Raw genomic sequence first — 17,670 nt, 5'->3', positions numbered from 1 at the left:
CAAAAGAGAAAAGGGGAAGAAGGATACTGGAAGTGTCAAGTTGTGTATGGTATTCACTTTAGTGTCAAAAGTTTTCCTTGGCTCACTTAAGTGTCAAATCAAAGAAAAAATGATTATTTAAGTGCATTCAATGAGAAACTTTGGTCAGAGAAATTACATGACTTTTATAATTAAAACGTTTATTTGAGGTGGCAATTTTTTTGACACTGAATTGATCACTTTTTCATTGAGATTAACACTAAAGTGACCATTTTTCAATGACCATTTTTTTAACAACTGGCACTGAAGTGATCATTTTTAGTTTGCTACACAACGTTATTTTGGGGTTATATGCTAATTAGGCACGCTGCCAAGTCACGTAGGATTAAGGAATTTATAAAATATGGTCATGTTGGATATTCAGTGACTCAAATCAGAGTTGAAACTTAAGTGATTGTTTTTTTTTTTCATTTTTAAGGTGGAACTTAGATCCAAAAAGTTTTTGACACTAAAGTGAATTGTACACAACTTTTAAGGTGGAACTTAGCATTTCTAGTGTCCTCTTCCTGAGAAATATGTAAGGTTTCTATTTGAACATGACAATATTAGAGAGTGAATGAGCTTTCAAAAGAGTTGGTCAAGCTTGTGGGGATTATATGACAAGAACCTTATCAATGAAGATTGCAGGCTCAACTTTAGTACCTGGACAAGGATTTACACGCTCTCGTGCATCAGGTATGATTGAACATGCCTTTCCGAATTCATACTGTGATGTGATGTCAATCGAGAATACTGCATTATTTTCATCTTTGTATTCTAAGATGATCTACTGCATTAATTTATATTCTACTGCATAGTTGATGACAAAATAACTTTTATTCAAAGAAAAATGTGTAGCATCTCTCCCCCTCCTCGTTGACACACCAACCCACACCCCCCTCCCAAGCCCAAAAAAAAATATGTGCAATTTTGCTGTTATTTTGTGAGATGATACTAGATTTTTGCGACCAGTCACGATTCATTATATTTATTTATTTTTTTTTTTTTTATTTTAGTTAAGATTCATGCCCATTTTGTTTTTTGGATGGATGATTGAAGTAAGTTTTGCAAGAAAAATTGCTCGAGAAGTTAGGAAAATAAGCAAGAAGTTTCTTTTTCCATGGGCTTATAAATTCGATACAAGATACGCTACCGACAAATGTAAATGGACTTGCTGCTAAATCTACAACCTGAAAAATTGAATTACCAATTTATCAATGCTCTGCTTGTTTCCACATCCCATACGTGAAAGCTTTCTTTTAATCGATTTCAGTATGATGATACAAAAATTGTAGAGATCAATAGATGGGCTTCGGCAACTGAAGAAAATATCATATCAGCAAAAAGTTTTTGGGTAATCCAGAACCAATTCATGACATCTGTCTCATTCATCGTGTTGGTCCTTCCCCTTTATCGCATAGTGTAGTTGTCACTCTAATTTCCACACAAGAAAAGGGAGTGATATTGCTGTCTCTTGAAAGACTGAAGCTTCTAAATGATCTCGCCACATACCAACTATACCAAAAAAACGTACATATCTATGACAAAAGCTAATATCAATAAAATTTAGCCCAATAATTCGCACGTCAAGGCTGCTCTTTTCATGCGTCACAGGAACGTCACGGGAAAAGAAGCCTAAAAGGTTAAAGAAAAGGAGGTAATAAACCATAGTTGGGTGAGTGATAATTATCTCTTTATGTGGTCAGGCATCAACTATGCGCATTTTATAAGCATTGCCTCTACTAAAAACAATTAACCAGACTTATACAGCCAAAGCAAAATACTGGAGTAGATCAAGATATTTTTTCAACAAAGCAATTTGGCATAAAACAAAACTATATAGGCGATGGAATGTTAGATCAACAACAGCTTTATTTTCCTTGGTTTATTTATGGATTGCTCATGAAATTTGTTTGGACATAATAACACGTGCTTATGTTGTTACATGAGTCCATCCTAAGTAACTCGTCATTATGTCCAATATCTATTTAGATAAGACAAATAAATTCACGGGAGTATTGATGACGTGTTGTAACCTCTATGACAATATGTTGTAACTAGAATTCTTTAGTCGTAACATGCTTATTTTTCAATCGGCAAATACATATTTTAGTACATTTATCCATACTTCAACAAAAAATGTAAGAGTAACGAAATTAGTAAATTCCAACATGGCTGGCCTTGGTTACAAAACATTATGTGACAGCTTTCGACAACCCTTTACAATGCCATGAAAAACTTACAATGAGAATAGATTTGGTTACAAGATGTTGCGCAGAATCTTATGATATTTTATAACATCACTTCACGGTGCTTTGAATAAGTTACAAAAGAATAGTGGGATTTTGTATATTAAGGAGAATGTCCATTATATTGTCACCAATCAATTTATTTGACCTTTTGAATTTAATTTGTATTTTAAATTGATCCAATACGATTAATTTGAAAGAAGCTTTTGGTTCTTTTCTATTGTAACACAATGGATGAAAGTTGTGATAGATCTTGTTGGGTCATGCTTTAGTTCAATTCTATCCTATACTCATTTTACAATCAATCTACTCATTTGCATTTTTTTTGTCAATCAATGACTATTTGGTTTGAGATGATTACTTTTGAAATGAGAAAAATGGATGAAACAAGCTAAAAGCATCGTAACAAAGGCTATGGACATAGTAAAAAGTTCTAAACATTTTAGTTATTTTGTAGCTCAGTCTTATTGGGTTAGGTTTATGATCAATTTCAAGTGCAATCAGTCGAAAATTAGTAAGTTATGAACGGAATCGCCCTCATTACAGTGCGATATTTTGAAAACGACAAGGTAGCAATGGAAATGCCCATTGGCCACATATATTTACTTCTAACTTGTGACCTATTACACGTGTCGTATATTGAAAATCAGTGAGTTACAAAGAAGGCCTTCATCACGAAATGTTTGCTTTAAGTTGATGACCTTTTACAATGCACCGATCCATGGTATTTGGTTTTTAGGACTTGTGGAAGCATCATTTCAAATTTTAACAATCATAACAAGTCGTGAATTAATTATGTATTTGGTAATATTAGAATAAATGTGCCATAACAATAGATTATTTATATCCCAACAGGCTGTCAATCCTAGTAGCTTGTTTTGAAACTGAGACCAATTTGTCGGTGGGTATAAGAAAATAAAGAATATTAAAGATAAGATTATTTTTTCACTATGAGGAAGAAGTGAAATTATTTTTAATAAAACATTTGAAATTTCAAGAGGAATCACTGGGAACACAGAATATATAAATCATTAAAACATGACGACATGAAATAAAGAATCAAACATATGGTCGGTACCAACAATTCTCCAAATAGCGAAATATTGCGCTTATTTCCTATTTTAATAAAGCTTTACGTGTTCTAATTGAGAGGATAGTTTTAGATTAAGATGTTTAATAGATCTTTAACTTCGCATCTCTTTATTAATGTGCAATAAGCTTTTTTAAACTAGCATGTAAGACTCCTTATTCAATGAGACATTAGTAAATTCCTTATAGGAATGGTATTTTACCAACCATCCATGTAAACTTCGAAATAAGTTGGACTAATTTAATGGGATGTTAGTAAGTCCCTTAGATATTGGTAGTTTTACTAACCATGCACTTGTAAAATGTGTAAAAACTTGCTAACTTACTAACTTACTAAGATGTTTGGTAAATTTGTTATAGCATTGGTATTTTACGAACCACACTTGTAAAATTTAATTGAAGTTGACAATTTTACTAATTTATTAAAATTTCGATAAATTCAGTATGGTGTTGGTAGTTTACTACTCAATCTTGTAAAATTTTAAAGAAATTATTAAATAATGGTATGTGGGCATATTCCTTGTAGGGTTGGTATTTTGTGTATTTGCCTTAGAATGAGGTAATTTGCTAAATTATTAGGTGTTAGTAAATTCCTTACAGTGCAAGTATTTTATTGGCAACGATGGCAGAATTTACAAGAAGTTGGTGGCTTACTCATTTCTCGGAACATTAGTAACTTTCTTGTGGGGGTTGATACTTTTGTAAATACACTTGGAACAGTTCAAAAACAGTTGAAAAATTACTAACTTATTGCAATATTAGTTAATTTATTATGTTGCTTGATTTACTTGTGACACGATAAAATTTAAGAAGAGTTAATAATTTATGAATTCATTTGAAAGTTGGTAAATTCCTAATAGTATTGATGATTTCTCTTAGGTCACCTGACCTTTGAGTTATTAGTCATACTTTTTCAAAAAAAAAAAAAAAATCAACATTATTAGAATTTTACCAGCACTTTCTTAAATTTATTAACTGCAGGAAATTTTGTAGTTTTTTCCCTTAACTGAATCCAGGATTCGTCTGAGAAGTCCAATCAACGTGTCTTCTCATCCATATTTCAAGAGAAACGCCAATCCTACTCAAATTTTCAGTTTGCTAGACACAGCAAGATAGATCAGTTAGCATCAGTATCATTGTAATTATTTGTTCTATTGTTGAATAAGATTGTTGTATAGGTTTGAGAAGATGAACAGGAAAAGGGATCCCATTAACTTTCAGTTCTATAGAAGCATAATGTTAGGTATTGCCAAATTGTCGTTTGTATGTTTCCACTGCACTTTTCATGTGAATGAGAACATTTCCTGACTCACAGAAAAAAGAAATGCCGAGTTGCGCAAGACAAACTTGTGCAAGCCCAAGGATTACAGTCTGTTTATACTTCCCGAAGTTCTCTTGCTAAGACATTGGAAGAGATGAAACAAACTGGTGCATCTCATGTTTACTGAAGTAGAAGTCAAATTGCCTTTCATTCGAAAGAAAGTCGGACATGCCAAATTGAATGAGTTTAGCATATGACGACACTGAAAATTTGGACGAATTGCATTGAAATGTCTTCATTTTATATATACGTTTATAAAAAACTTCCTTAAGTTTCAAGATACAAAGATAAGCAAAAATACCATTCCAAACTGACAACTCAAACATAGGAAGATGTCCATGATGCTAAAGGGTAATGTTGAACTCAAATGCCAAACCATTGAGACGACTTGCGAATGTAGGATGAAACCAATGTGAGGAAGACCAGGTCTGAGCTTGGACACCTAATTTTCTCTCCCTTTGGGAAGCTTCCCTTACATGAGGATCTTCTCTCAATGACCTCAATGTGGAGAAAAAGAGGTTCACAGTCTCTCAGCTTGTGGGTCCCCTCCCTGATTTGATTGATGCATTTGGCCTTTCTTAACAAGCGACTTGAATTTTAGACCTTCAATGCAAGCTTATGAGCAGCAAGAGCTTTAGCCTCAAGGGTGGGCTCTCGTATAATTGTAGTTTCTGCATGTAACGAGGTCACAACATATGGTTTCATGTTTGAGACAGGATGCCCATCTTCCAAGTAACCTGTACATCATTTTAAGCCATTAATTGACTGAGCAAGGAAGGTGAACTTTCTATGTTCTATCAATATTCAGAAATAATGAAGCATTCCAGAAAGCTTTTCGAGGCACCAAAAGAACTGAGATGTCCAAGTCTTAACTTCAACGGGTTCTATACATATTGGATTAATAAGGACTGATATGAAGATTTACATTTGTTTAGTAAGGAAAACTAGGGAAATGCTTTATGAGTGTCAACAATTAAAATTTCTTTCATAGTAACAATCATAGAATCTAGAGACCAAAATGAACAATTACTTTCTTGACAATCATAGAATCAACTGAGACCAAAATGAACAATTACCTTATACGTACTATCTTTTTTTCTTTTTTTTTTTTTAATATATATGGTAGAGTTCTTTGAATCATCCATGAAAGTTAAGGGTCTCTGATTGATATTCAGACAGCACAAAAGGGAACTGTTATGGTCATTGCTATAGTACCTTTCCTTGCCTCTTAGTGTTATGGCCCACACGGAATGAGCAACCACGATTGGCAACTACCTGCATAATTGATTTCAAGTAATTTAGGCATCCCAAGATTCAATTGAACGGGCAATCTTCGAATTTGAGTAGCAGTTGGTATGGTTCTTCTGAGCATTACCCAAGAAAATGTGTCAATATTGGCTGTTTCATGCTGGCCCGTCAACCTTCTCCCATTTCCTTCTCCATAAGAGGTGCCAATGTGCTCTTCGTGGCGAAGTGAGAGATTCAAAATTGCCTTCTTTATCACTTCAAAGCCTCCCTCTTCTCCCATGCTTTTTGTATTGCAGAATAGACGAGGAACACACTCTGAGAGTCCTTCAATGAACAAAAATACTTAATCAAGTCCCTATTATTTCTATGGTGTGAACCTGCAATTAGTGGGGCATCTCACACCATTCTAGTCACCCTCAGAAGGAAGATAATAATATACTTATCAACTTTGGGATAATATGTTGCGTAAATGGTGATAGTGAGGTCAGCTACCTCTATCAGCTTTGGAGCTAAAGTGAGGACAACACCAAGTTGCTCAATAAATCTCTATTATATAAGAAACACAAACAATTAAGTACTTAAATACTGAAGAACATGTCTGTATGCACTTATTCTATTTGTTGTTAATGGCATTATGTTATTTTCTAGAGCAAGTAATTGAAATTTCACCTCGAGAAGGTATCTTGAACACCATATATGATCTGCTTCAATTCCCATGCTTGGTCCCACTTGGTATTCTTACTGCACGATAGAAGCCAGTGTTGATGGCAACCGTTCTGTGCTTTTGTCCTTTAAAAAAAACTGGCAAGATGGAGGTCAGCCATGATCAGGCCCGGCATCACCTCTCCATTGGTGCCACTAATGTTGATACCACCAAGTAAGCATGTCTTGTAGTGAGCATCGGTATGTCTTGGCCAAATGACTTAGCAGCCCCAACACAATAATAATAAGGCCCCTATATGGACATAAATCCTCGTATCATTACAAATTTTCTCATCAACTTGGCCTAGGGAAATTCATTGTGAAATAATTTCTCACCTGGGGTCCTGGATATCCCCCAACAAGCCAACCCAATGGCCATTGAACATTTGTCTGGAGTAGGGTGTTTCCTTTCCTCAATCCCACAACCTAATGTGGACATGTAGCCAAATTCATGAACCTGTCCATCACAAAACTTTCTAGTTCGTAATAGAAAACTCATGTTTCTAGATCTCCTGCCATTAAACTTCATTGAAAACCTTTGGATTGCTGAAAATTTCAGCACGTTTGTTTGTTGGGATAGGCTCATGCAGCTAGTGTGTATGAATCGCATATGGCATGCAGACGAACAATAATTCTCTGTAAACTAATTGAAATGTCCTTTCTCATTTGATTAACCTGCTCAAATGATCTTATGGATGAATGATTTTGGACAACATGATACTTGTTTCCAAGATGATCACTGAGATACTTTTGCCATCTCCAAAAGGATCCTTGACAATTGCTTGAGGGTTGTTAAAAAATCACAAACTTGATGGAATGATGTGAAGGTAAATATAGTAAGACAATTTGGGGTTTATGTCATCTTACTATAAGATCAGTTCACTATCCTCCCTTGGAGCTTAACTAGTACTTGATCGATCAAAGTTCACTAGGGAAGTTCATACGGGTGCTTAACAGGTCTAGGGATCATCTGATAATTCAGGAATCAATAGATCAGTAGCATGTGGCACGTAAAAATAAAAATGCAACATATTGTATTGTCGCCATTCATACCCTTGATTTGCCGTGTAGGTCTATGCTAGAACCTCCAATCCTGTTTAATAGTTAGACTAACATAAAAACACGAAACAAGATTTGCTAATGTAGAAACTTAAACAAAAAAATGGTGTCACTTGCAGAATGTGCATAAAACATATGACATACTTATTCTGATGCAAATCGAAGAAAATGCGAACTTATAAACTCAGTACATAATAGTTCTAGTATTGTTCATCTTTTTGTGCATCATACTTAAAGGTTTTAGTGCATGAAAACATACCAAATGTATTCTACAATTATCGTATTAGCGTGGGGCGTGACATCCAAGTTGAGAAGACTCTCGAACCTATAGTAGTATTGTTCTCAGACTTCAAAGCATACACCCTGAACTTAGAAAAGCTCTTGGTGTTTCCACTCTTCTTCTGTTTTGGCAAGAGAGAAATCCATGTGTTTGCTGTCATGGGACTGGCAGTCAGTGACTTCTTTGTGATGCTTATCTGGCATCATCTTTGGTGCCAAGATCAGTGCCATTTTCACCTAGTCAAAAAAGTAAAGCAGCATGAGTAATAGACATATCTACTGAAATAAAAATCCTGGGAACTTAATCTTATGGAAGATAGTTCAAACAACAAGCTCTATTTGCATGAATTGGCCTTCTGGTATTCACAAGAGTTTTGTTTTGAAATGATAAAAGGATAAACTAGGTACTTCAAAGAAGGGTTTCTTTAGCAAGTGCCAGCACCGAAAAGCAGAAAACCACTTTTTGATGACTAGTTTCAAGTAGGAAAACTTTACATTTTTGAAGCATAAATGATGAAAGGACGCTACCACATTCTCCTTGAAAAATAAACTAAAACAGTGGCATAACTATACTTTTCCTTTTAGAACTATTTCATGGTTATTCTCAGGCCTCATTCCCCAAAGAGAACTTGTGAACAAGTAAAAAAACTGTGTGCAGTTACATAGCCAAAGGAAGGTCAGACTGCAGAGTGCAACAATTTAAGAAATAAATGAAATTTTACCTTACCAAGGACTAATCAGCAAACACGTTATTCTGATATATCATTAGATCTAATGGATGATCGACTTGTCAATCTTGAAAGTGCACCTAAATCTTTCCTCTTGCAATCAAAAGGCAATCACATTGAAGTCCTTTCCTCTTTCAAAAACTTGGCATCATTACAAATCACTTTTGCCAACTGCTTTGGCGAAAATATCCATTAGATATTGCCATGACAGAGCAATACTACCAAGCACAGCCATAACCAGTATGACCAATTGAAGTCACAGAACAAGAAAAATCTAAGATGAGTGAAGATGAGAAATTGAGTCTACATGAAGTCCACAACATAGACTTAAAATTGGCAATAATCAATTTAGTTATCAAAAGAAATGGCCTGCTTCGTTCATTAATCCTGCCTCACACAAATGCATTTCTTTTGCAGACATTGTTGTCACAAGGAGATAAAGAAAATGTCAATTGTCAACCAAACAAAATGTGCAGGACAACGTTGCAGCAATCAAAATGGAGAAGTCATAGAGTAGACTCCCAGTCCAACTGTCATAAGACCTCTTTGAATGTCAGACATTTACTCAATTGCTTAAGATGGTGCTCAAAATCGGCAAAGTATTTACCTGAGAACCTCTGTAGAATGGCTGAACAGCAAACCAAGAATGTGCATTTCCTCTCTCTCTCTCTCTCTCTCTCTCTCTCTCTCTCTTTCCCCACCATTGCATTTCCCTTCAAACTCTCCAGTGAGAGACTATAGAAACTCTACTATAATACAAAACCATTTGCAGCCTTTAGTTTACACAATGTTGCTGTCAAATGCTAACAATAAGATCACTTCACTTTCCTACCTTTGGAGCTTGACCGGTACTTGATCCATAGGAATTTCACTTTGGAAGTCCAGACGGGTGTGCCACAGGTCTAGGGATCACTTGATTCAGGAATTGATAGATCAGTAGCATGTGGGATGTGAAAGGAAAAATGCAACATATTTCATTGCTGCAATTCATACCCTTGATTTGCTGTGCAAATCTATGCCAGAATCTTTGATTCTTTGGGAACATGTTGAGATAAAGTTCTTGAGAGAAACATTTCATCACTCTATCTATGAAAGTTTCCCAGAATCATCAGACTCTGCAGGCATTTCACTCCATGTGAAATCAAATAAGCAATTGCATGCTTTATCTACAGCATGACTCACAATGGGAAAAAAAGCAAAGTTCCCACACCTTGTAAACACCTGCATTCAAGGATATGTCCAAACCTTTCAGCGATCTGTCCATGTCCCCCAATCGAATCATGTAGCATTGATAGATACCTTTTTCAACTTTATGTGCAGGATATGAGATATCTTGTACTAATCCTTGCCTGCATCTTTTTGGCACCTCTCCTCCAATTTTGGGTGACCTGCAATTCTTAGGTGAGTACAGAATAGTTCTAGTCTTGTTCATCTTTTTGGGCATCACAAAAGGTTTTAGTGCATGAAAACATACCAAATGTATTCTGCAATTATTGTATTGGCGTAGGGCATGACGTCCAAGTTGAGAAGACTCTCAAGTAGTATTGTTCTTGGACTTCAAAGCATACACACTAAACTTAGAATCGCTCTTGGTGTTTCCATTCTTCTTCTATTTTAGCAAGAGAGAAATCCATGTGTTTCCTGTCACACGACTGGCCGTCAATGAGTTGTTTGTGATCCTCATCTTGCATTACATGCCAGTGCCAAAATCTGCTTCATTTCTGCCCAGTTTGAAAAATAAAACAGCATGAGCAACAGACAAATCTACTGAAACAAAAAACCTAGGAGCTTAATCTCATGGAAGATAGTTTAAACGGCGAGCTCTATTTGTACGACATGGCCTTCTGGTATGCATGAGAGTTTAGTTTCGAAAAGATAAAAGAATGGACAGGGTACTTCAAAAGAAAGGGTCTCTTTAGCAAGTGCTAGCAATTTTTCCCTAAGCTTAATCTCATGAAACCGCTTTTGAAGACTAGTTTCAAGTGGGAAAAACTTGCATTTTTAAAGCATAAAAAGCGAGGTTTAAACACAATTGTCATGAACAATTTTACACAAACAACTTAAAAGTACAGACCTGATCCAAAACCAAAATGCCATTGAAAATTTGAAATTGCAGCCACCGACCACACATCATAATAGTTTTTAGAGCTGCAAGAGTCCAGTTCGAGAAGCCAAATCAGCAAACCCGGCTCATCTTCACCAGATCAAGCAATAAATCAAAAGATACAGAAACAAATTCATATGACGCCAAACAGATGTACTCAACTTCGCTCAGAAATTCTCTAGAAGCACCAACAATTCAAAGTTAAAAACCACATGCTGAACTCAGTGGGCATTGTCCTCTCTCTCCATAACCAAATCACGTCGCAAACCTCTCTCTCTCTCTCTCTCTTCAGCGATCTGTCCATGTCCCCCAAAATCAAATCAAGTATTCGAAACACAATTCGAAAAATTATTCATGTAAAAATCTGGGAAACAAGGTCCCACATACCTTCAGTGAAGAAAATTAGTGCACGATCTACAATCAATTCGTATGTGCGGGATATGAGCGATCTTGTCCCAGTCCTTGCCTGCTTGTCTTTTGCAACTCTCCTCCAATTTTGGGCAACGGTAGATGGTTAGGTGAGTAAGGGATGTGAGCCTTCGCATTGCTTCAGGGAATGATGTCAATGAGGGACACTGAATGATGACGAGATTTTGAAGTGATTGAAGGGCCTCGATCTGCTCTGGTATATCCTTCAACTTGCGGCAACTCCAAATTGTGAGACGCTCAAGATTGCGGGCTTGTAGAAGCCACTGTGGGAGAGATGTCAGTGCAGGAAGGCCCTCGATTTCCACGGAGCGGAGACTCTGAAGGCCTCCATGGAAATCCAAGATGTTGCCGCTTTCGTCTTTGGATATATCCAGCTCCTCACATTTCTCGATTTGCTCTGATAATTCCTTAAAATTGGGGCAATCTGAAAATTTTGAGACGCTCGAGACTGCGGAGCTGTAGAATCCACTGTGGGAGAGATTCTAGTTTGGGAAGATCGTTGATATGTAGAGACCGGAGACTCTTAAGTCCATGGAAATCCAAGATGATGTTGCCGCTTTCATCTTTGGATAAATCGAGCTCCTCGCAATCCCAAATAGAGAGATCCACGAGCTTCGATAGATGCCGCAAACCAAGTGGGAGGGAAGTTAACCGAGGAAAGACTCGATGTCAAGAGATTCAAGTGAGGTGAGACTTTCCAAACACTCCCCAGGCAAATATTCTAGAGAGTTCATCCCATTGATGTGGAGATGCTTCAACTTACTAAGGCCAAATTGGGGGAAATGTTTACATCTTTGGCACACCCATCAATCTTAACTCAACTAAATTGGGCAACTCGGTCATCCATCTCGGGAAACTCTCACCATTATATCCTTTAATAATCAACTTCTGCAGATTGTCAGGCGGCCTCAATCCATCTAATAGTGCTTCATCTCTCTTCGTAATCATTGCAATTGCTTCATCAGTAATATTGACATTGCCCCATGAAAGACCCAAGACTTCTAAAGAACTCTTCTCTCTCAGGTTCGCGGCTTGGGATTCTTCTACTGCATTTGTCACACTTCCCAAATTTTCAATGGAAAGTGCTCCCCGGATGTTATTAAGCCTATTTAGCTCCCCAAGTCCGCAATATTTCTTAGCAAGAGCTTTATCTTTGGGCAATATAAAGCAACTTAACCTATGCAACGAACTCAATTGCCCTAGTCCACATGGCATATAACTAAGTTCATTACAATCATCTATGTCTAGATTTCGAAGGCTGACTAACTTCCTTATATCCCTTGGCAATTCTTTCAGTTTAGAACAACTCTTAAGATTAAGTTTTTGCAACTTCTGCAACCTCGTAATGGAGTTAGGAAGCCTCTTGAGTTTTTCATTGTAAGAGAGATCAAGATATGTGAGATACTTCAACTTACCAATGGACCTTGGCACCTTCTCGACATTTGCGGCATGTAAATCCAAGATGCGCAACCTCTTGAAACTTTGAATGAGTCGGCGTAGATCTACTTCAATCATTGGATCCCTTTCCCAATATCTTGTAACGGACAAAAATGTTCTTAGTGCACTAGCTTTCACTTGTGAGATTGGAAATTTACTCATGAAATTGAAAGTTGAATCATAAGATATATGATGAGTTCTTTCATGTATGTGTTTTGTGTCATCCCATGCCACCCAACACTCGGTCCCAGCAACCGAGCAAGCTAGATCATGCATCAAATCATGCATCTTGCAAGTTCCCACATCCTCTTGAAATTCTTGGAAGAAGTTACTCCAAAGTAGATCCATGAAATATCCATGAGCAATGTCTTCTAAATGTTGACCTCTATCTGATGGCCGGATAAATCCTTCTGCCATCCAAAGATCGACCAAAGTCTGCTTTTTTAACTCATAATCTTTAGGAAACAATGAACATAATGCAAAACATTGTTTCAAATGTGAAGGAAGATGGTCATAACTTAGCTTCAGAACCTGTTTTATGCATTCTTCGTTTTGAGACACTTTTAGGAGGTCATATTCTTTGAAATGTAACCACTCGGATTTAGTTTTCTTAAAGAATAGTAAGCTCCCAACAGTTCGAACAACTAATGGAACACCACAGCACTTTCTAACTATATCTTTACCAATAACTAGCATGTCAGGATCTTGTAACTCCTCTTTGTTACAACAAGCCATTTGCATTAGTAAATCAAAAGGTGTACTTTCAGATAAGCCTCCGAGAAAATGAGGTGGAGTAGTGCCGGTGATCTTTGCCATCGAAGGAAGGCGTGTAGTTATAAGGATCTTGCTTCCTTTAGCACCTTCGACCAATGAAGTTTTCAAGCTCAACCATGTTTCTATTCCGTAGTCCACAAATCATCTAAAACTAAAAGATATCTCTTTCCATCAATTTTTCCCCTCAGTTCACTTTGCAACTGTTCCATTGCACCCTCAATTGGTTCTTTTTTTCTGCACAAGCTAACATCTTTTTCACTATTTTTTTCACGTCAAAGTTAGTAGAGACACAAACCCACATTTTCAAGTCAAATTTACTATCTCCATACACATATTTAGCAAGAGCTGTTTTTCCAAGTCCACCAATACCAACTATTGGAAGGATGGAAACATTCTCTTCCATGTTTGAATCCAGTAAAAATTTCATAACTATCTCCTTATCATCTTCTCTTCCTTTAATATCTTCCTCACGTATAAATGAATGCGTCTCTTCTCTATTCCTCCACTCTTTCTTGGGGTGCTCCTTCAAGGTGGGTATTCTATTAGCCTTAAAGGCTTCTATTCTCACCCTCACTACTCTTACTTTGTCACTCATCTTCAATTTAAAAGCAAGCTGGTTTGAACTTGAGAAAAATGTCCTTACCGCCTTCATCCTTTCATTGTGGCCCCTCAGTTCTTGTCGCATAGCTTCTATGTTGAATTCTTCAAGCACATCCTGCGCCTCATAGAAAGCGTCTTTCAGTTGCTCAACCCAAATTCGGATGTGGGCATGGTGGTATTGCTCTTCTGCATCGTCCAGTACAGGCTGAAGAAGGGAGACAGTCTTCTTGAGGGCCTCGAGTTCATGCTTGATGCCCCATAACTTTCCAACTGTTTCTATTGCTTGAGAACCTAAAATCTCAATGATCTTTTCAGCAATGCTACCAATGACAGCTTCTGCCATTTTTGTTCTCTATATCTCTCTTTCTTTGTCTCTCTGTGGATCAAAAGACATTAGTTCCAAGGCTATAGGCTTATCAGAACATGTATAAGAAGTTCATGTTGATGCTTACGTAAGACTTGGCAAATAAAAAATCCTAACAAATCTAATATTCAACTTCCTTGACTAACTCGAGTTGTTGAACGTAGGAATTCTCATCGTCCATGCAAGCCTCAATCAAAAATGCATATGGGACCCACGGAGGTCGAGTTTGAGGTCCGCGATTGAAGCCTAATTGTACATTGTTATTAAGAATTAAACCTAGGTGTGGTTATTGGTGCATAATTTCCTGATGAAATTGAATTTCCCCATATATCAATCTTTTCAAAAGAAGCTGGCCTTTTTCAACTTTTTTTTTTTAGGATTATCTCAAATTATTATTAAAAACCATTCCACAAAATAGCTTAATTGGATGGAGACTCTCCCAAATTTTCAAAAATTGCATTAGTCATGTTAAGAGAGAGTTGGAGAGGGTTAAAGAATTTCTAGATTTTGGTTAATTCATGATATAATGGATTTTTATTATAATATCATTCAATGAAAGGTTTGCTTAGTCAATATAAATATTTAAAATTATTGTTCTGTTAACACCTGAATTTTTGTCAATGTTTTAAATATCCATTTATTTCGTAAAAATATAAAATTTATATAAAAAAAAAAAAGAAAAAGAAAAATATATATAAAAAAAAAAAAAGAAGAAAAAAATGATGAAGTCGTGTGGGACAGCGTGTCCGGCCCACTTGGCAACTTTCAGCCCGCTGAGCCCGTTCCCCCTCGACCGGTGGCCAGATGGCGGTGGTGTTCAGTGTTTCCGGCCGAAGGAGATGAGTTGCAGGAGCTCGGTTTCGTTGAAGGAGGGGCGAGAGGCTGAAGATCATCCGGGCAGAAAAAGACAAAAACAGAAAAGGCAAAAAAAAAGTGAAAAGAAATTTTAAAAAAAAAAAAAAAACCGTTAAAAAAGGGAGAGATGGGTTTTGGGCTTGGTTTTGTTGTGCGCTAGGTTCTTTGTAGAATTTGGGCCAGAGAAAAAAATTAAAAAAGAAGAGAAGTGTTCATGGGCTCATTTAATTTTTTCGGAGTGGGCTTTCGGGGTTAACATTTTAAGCCCAACCCTATCCGATAGGGTTCGGATCGGTTTAGTTTGGTTGGGTCTCTTGACCCGGTCCGAATTTCTTATAAATTAATATTAAAAATAAATAAATAAATAATTTTAAAATTTAAAAATTCGAAAATTAAAAAATAAAAATTCAGAAAATGATAAAAAAAGTTTAAAAGCTTTAGGAAATAATAATAATTTTTTGGAAAATTCAAAAACAATAAAAAAATTAGAGTTTTAGAAAATTGTTAAAAAATTAAAAAAATAGAAAAATTCACTAAAAATAATAATTATTATAAGTTTAAAAATAAAAATTAAAAACCCTTAGACATTGAAACCCAAAAACTGGACAAAAATTGGACGAGTTTTAGCGCTTTACAATAGGGTTCTTTATTTTTTTTTCTTTTTCTTTTTATCTTCAAGGATGATATTAAGATGCTTGTGTAATTTTCTTTATGATTATCATTGATTCTGCATTTAATATTTTGGGTGTTACTTTCCAAACCTTAGATTTCTTTTGGATAGGTTATTATGGCGTTAGTTAGCACATGATCAAGTTAGGTATCAAAGGGGCGTTGGTCTTAGGGCTATCGTAATTAAACCTCCGAGTTTGAAATCTCTAGTCAATTTGATACCCACTTGTGACCCACACCAAAACAATGTTGCGTAAATAATAAAATATCCTCCCATATCTTACTAGGTTTTTAACCAACCAAAAAAGGGCTAGTGGTCCTTTGTAAAAATTTGCATAAACTTAATTGATTAAAATTTTGAACGCCTAATGTCCTGTGAAACATGGACTTTAGAGAGTCTCGGTCAATAAAAGGCCGTTGCCTTGAAATTGACAATACCTCTAAACCTAACATTCTCTCCCCCACAAGGGGTTAGGTTACGACACTATTCTTAGTTTAAGACTTCATATTTTATTTTTTTCAAAGGATGGCAAGTCATTCTCTAAACTTGTAGGATGGATTTGATATATGACAAAATTAGTATCAAGAGTTTATGTTACGAACCAAGGGAATAGTAGTTAGTTTCGATCAGGGCACTATGAGGTGTGAAAATTAGTGTATATGTACATACATACGTAATATGCATTAGGATAGAGATTCTTTCCTTAAATTAGAAAGTTTTGTATGCATGGATAACATGATCGATCTAACATTCTGATATGAACACTTCGCCTCTCATTTTAAAACTCTTCTTTCTATTGTGACATGACATTATTGCGATTATTTTACTAAAGCATTACAATTTGATTTAGGAAGTTCCCTCTCCTTGCAAATCTCTCAAATTTATTTGCTTCCTATGAATAAATGCTTCAATATTTTTTTTTTTCCTATTCTCTAAGTAAATTGCTTTAAAGATCTCTTCCCACGCTAGGCAACGTGAAATTCTACATTTAGGCAATTTAAGGAAGTCATTCCTTTTTCATAAATTTTAGTACTCCCTTCATTTTCTGATGGTGCCCATTTTCATAGTTTCATCGCATGTTTTCCTTAGAAATTAATGCAAGTTCACATGCATGCCCCAATTTTTTTTGTAATAACATCGAGTACTAAAATCAATTAGATCTGGTTCTTGAGAAGATAGAAAAGTTGTATAGCTGCCTGGGCAATTTCAGCATCTAACTTCACGTGGCAAAAAACTTTATGTTCATGAATCTCGGCTTTTTCTAATGATGCCCATTTTTATGGTTTCGTTGTTTAGTAGTGACATCAGAGTATTAAAGTTAACGAGATTTGGATCTTGAGAAGACAGAATGTTATTATAGGTGCCTGAGCAACTACAGTATCTCATTTCACATGGTAAAAGAATTTATATTCACGAATCTTTGCATTCGCCCAAATTTAGAAATAGAGAGAGAAGATTATGAAGTATCATGTGAATGAAATAGTTTGAAACATTTTGTGTGCAACAAAGAAATTATATATTGGTATTGAAGTATCAATGTGCGGTGGGCTCATAAAAGCAAGCTGATAAGGATATTTTTTAACTTTTAATTTTAATGTGTGCAATGGTGAAACAACTCTTGAAGTTGGCTAATCTTCTCTTTGAATTCTATTTAGAATTGGAAGCTGGCGACATGTTATGTGTTTTTATGTGGCCATGTTTACACCATAAAAGTCATATCTCTAAATCCAAATAAAAGACACTG

The 17,670-nt window shown here is 36.0% G+C and overlaps 2 protein-coding genes across 2 annotated transcripts; both read right to left on the bottom strand.

Annotated features, from left to right (window-relative positions):
* Positions 1-4,871: 4,871 nt before the first annotated feature.
* LOC120286279 (glutamine synthetase leaf isozyme, chloroplastic-like) lies at positions 4,872-6,405 on the bottom strand. Its single transcript, XM_039306150.1, has 3 exons — positions 6,053-6,405; positions 5,894-5,952; positions 4,872-5,416 (listed from the first exon to the last, which is right to left on the bottom strand). The coding sequence occupies exons 1-3, from the start codon at positions 6,203-6,205 to the stop codon at positions 5,275-5,277; spliced, it is 354 nt and encodes a 117-aa protein (XP_039162084.1). The 5' UTR covers positions 6,206-6,405; the 3' UTR covers positions 4,872-5,274.
* A 4,781-nt stretch (positions 6,406-11,186) lies between these two features.
* Positions 11,187-14,380, bottom strand: LOC120290543 (putative disease resistance protein RGA4). The gene is made up of 3 exons (XM_039306838.1): positions 13,756-14,380; positions 12,090-13,559; positions 11,187-11,650 (listed from the first exon to the last, which is right to left on the bottom strand). Exons 1-3 carry the CDS (start codon positions 14,378-14,380, stop codon positions 11,187-11,189), a joined length of 2,559 nt encoding a protein of 852 aa, XP_039162772.1.
* Between the last annotated feature and the right edge of the window lie 3,290 nt (positions 14,381-17,670).

This window comes from Eucalyptus grandis, chromosome 2 (assembly GCF_016545825.1).
Source record: "Eucalyptus grandis isolate ANBG69807.140 chromosome 2, ASM1654582v1, whole genome shotgun sequence".
Lineage (NCBI taxonomy): Eukaryota > Viridiplantae > Streptophyta > Magnoliopsida > Myrtales > Myrtaceae > Eucalyptus > Eucalyptus grandis.
This window is presented reverse-complemented; position numbering and strand designations above follow the sequence as displayed.

What these genes read in the sequence shown, in the direction of transcription:
- LOC120286279 (XM_039306150.1), bottom strand. Translation starts at nt 6,205, where the DNA reads ATGGGAGAAGAGGGAGGCTTTGAAGTGATAAAGAAGGCAATTTTGAAT. An exon ending in ATATTGACACATTTTCTTGG is followed by an intron (nt 5,953 to 6,052) that starts GTAATGCTCAGA and finishes TCAATTATGCAG; the next exon opens with GTAGTTGCCAATCGTGGTTG. An exon ending in AACACTAAGAGGCAAGGAAA is followed by an intron (nt 5,417 to 5,893) that starts GGTACTATAGCA and finishes AAAATGATGTAC; the next exon opens with AGGTTACTTGGAAGATGGGC.
- LOC120290543 (XM_039306838.1), bottom strand. Translation starts at nt 14,380, where the DNA reads ATGGCAGAAGCTGTCATTGGTAGCATTGCTGAAAAGATCATTGAGATT. An exon ending in TAAATATGTGTATGGAGATA is followed by an intron (nt 13,560 to 13,755) that starts GTAAATTTGACT and finishes ACTACGGAATAG; the next exon opens with AAACATGGTTGAGCTTGAAA. An exon ending in GATTATTAAAGGATATAATG is followed by an intron (nt 11,651 to 12,089) that starts GTGAGAGTTTCC and finishes CAAAATTTTCAG; the next exon opens with ATTGCCCCAATTTTAAGGAA.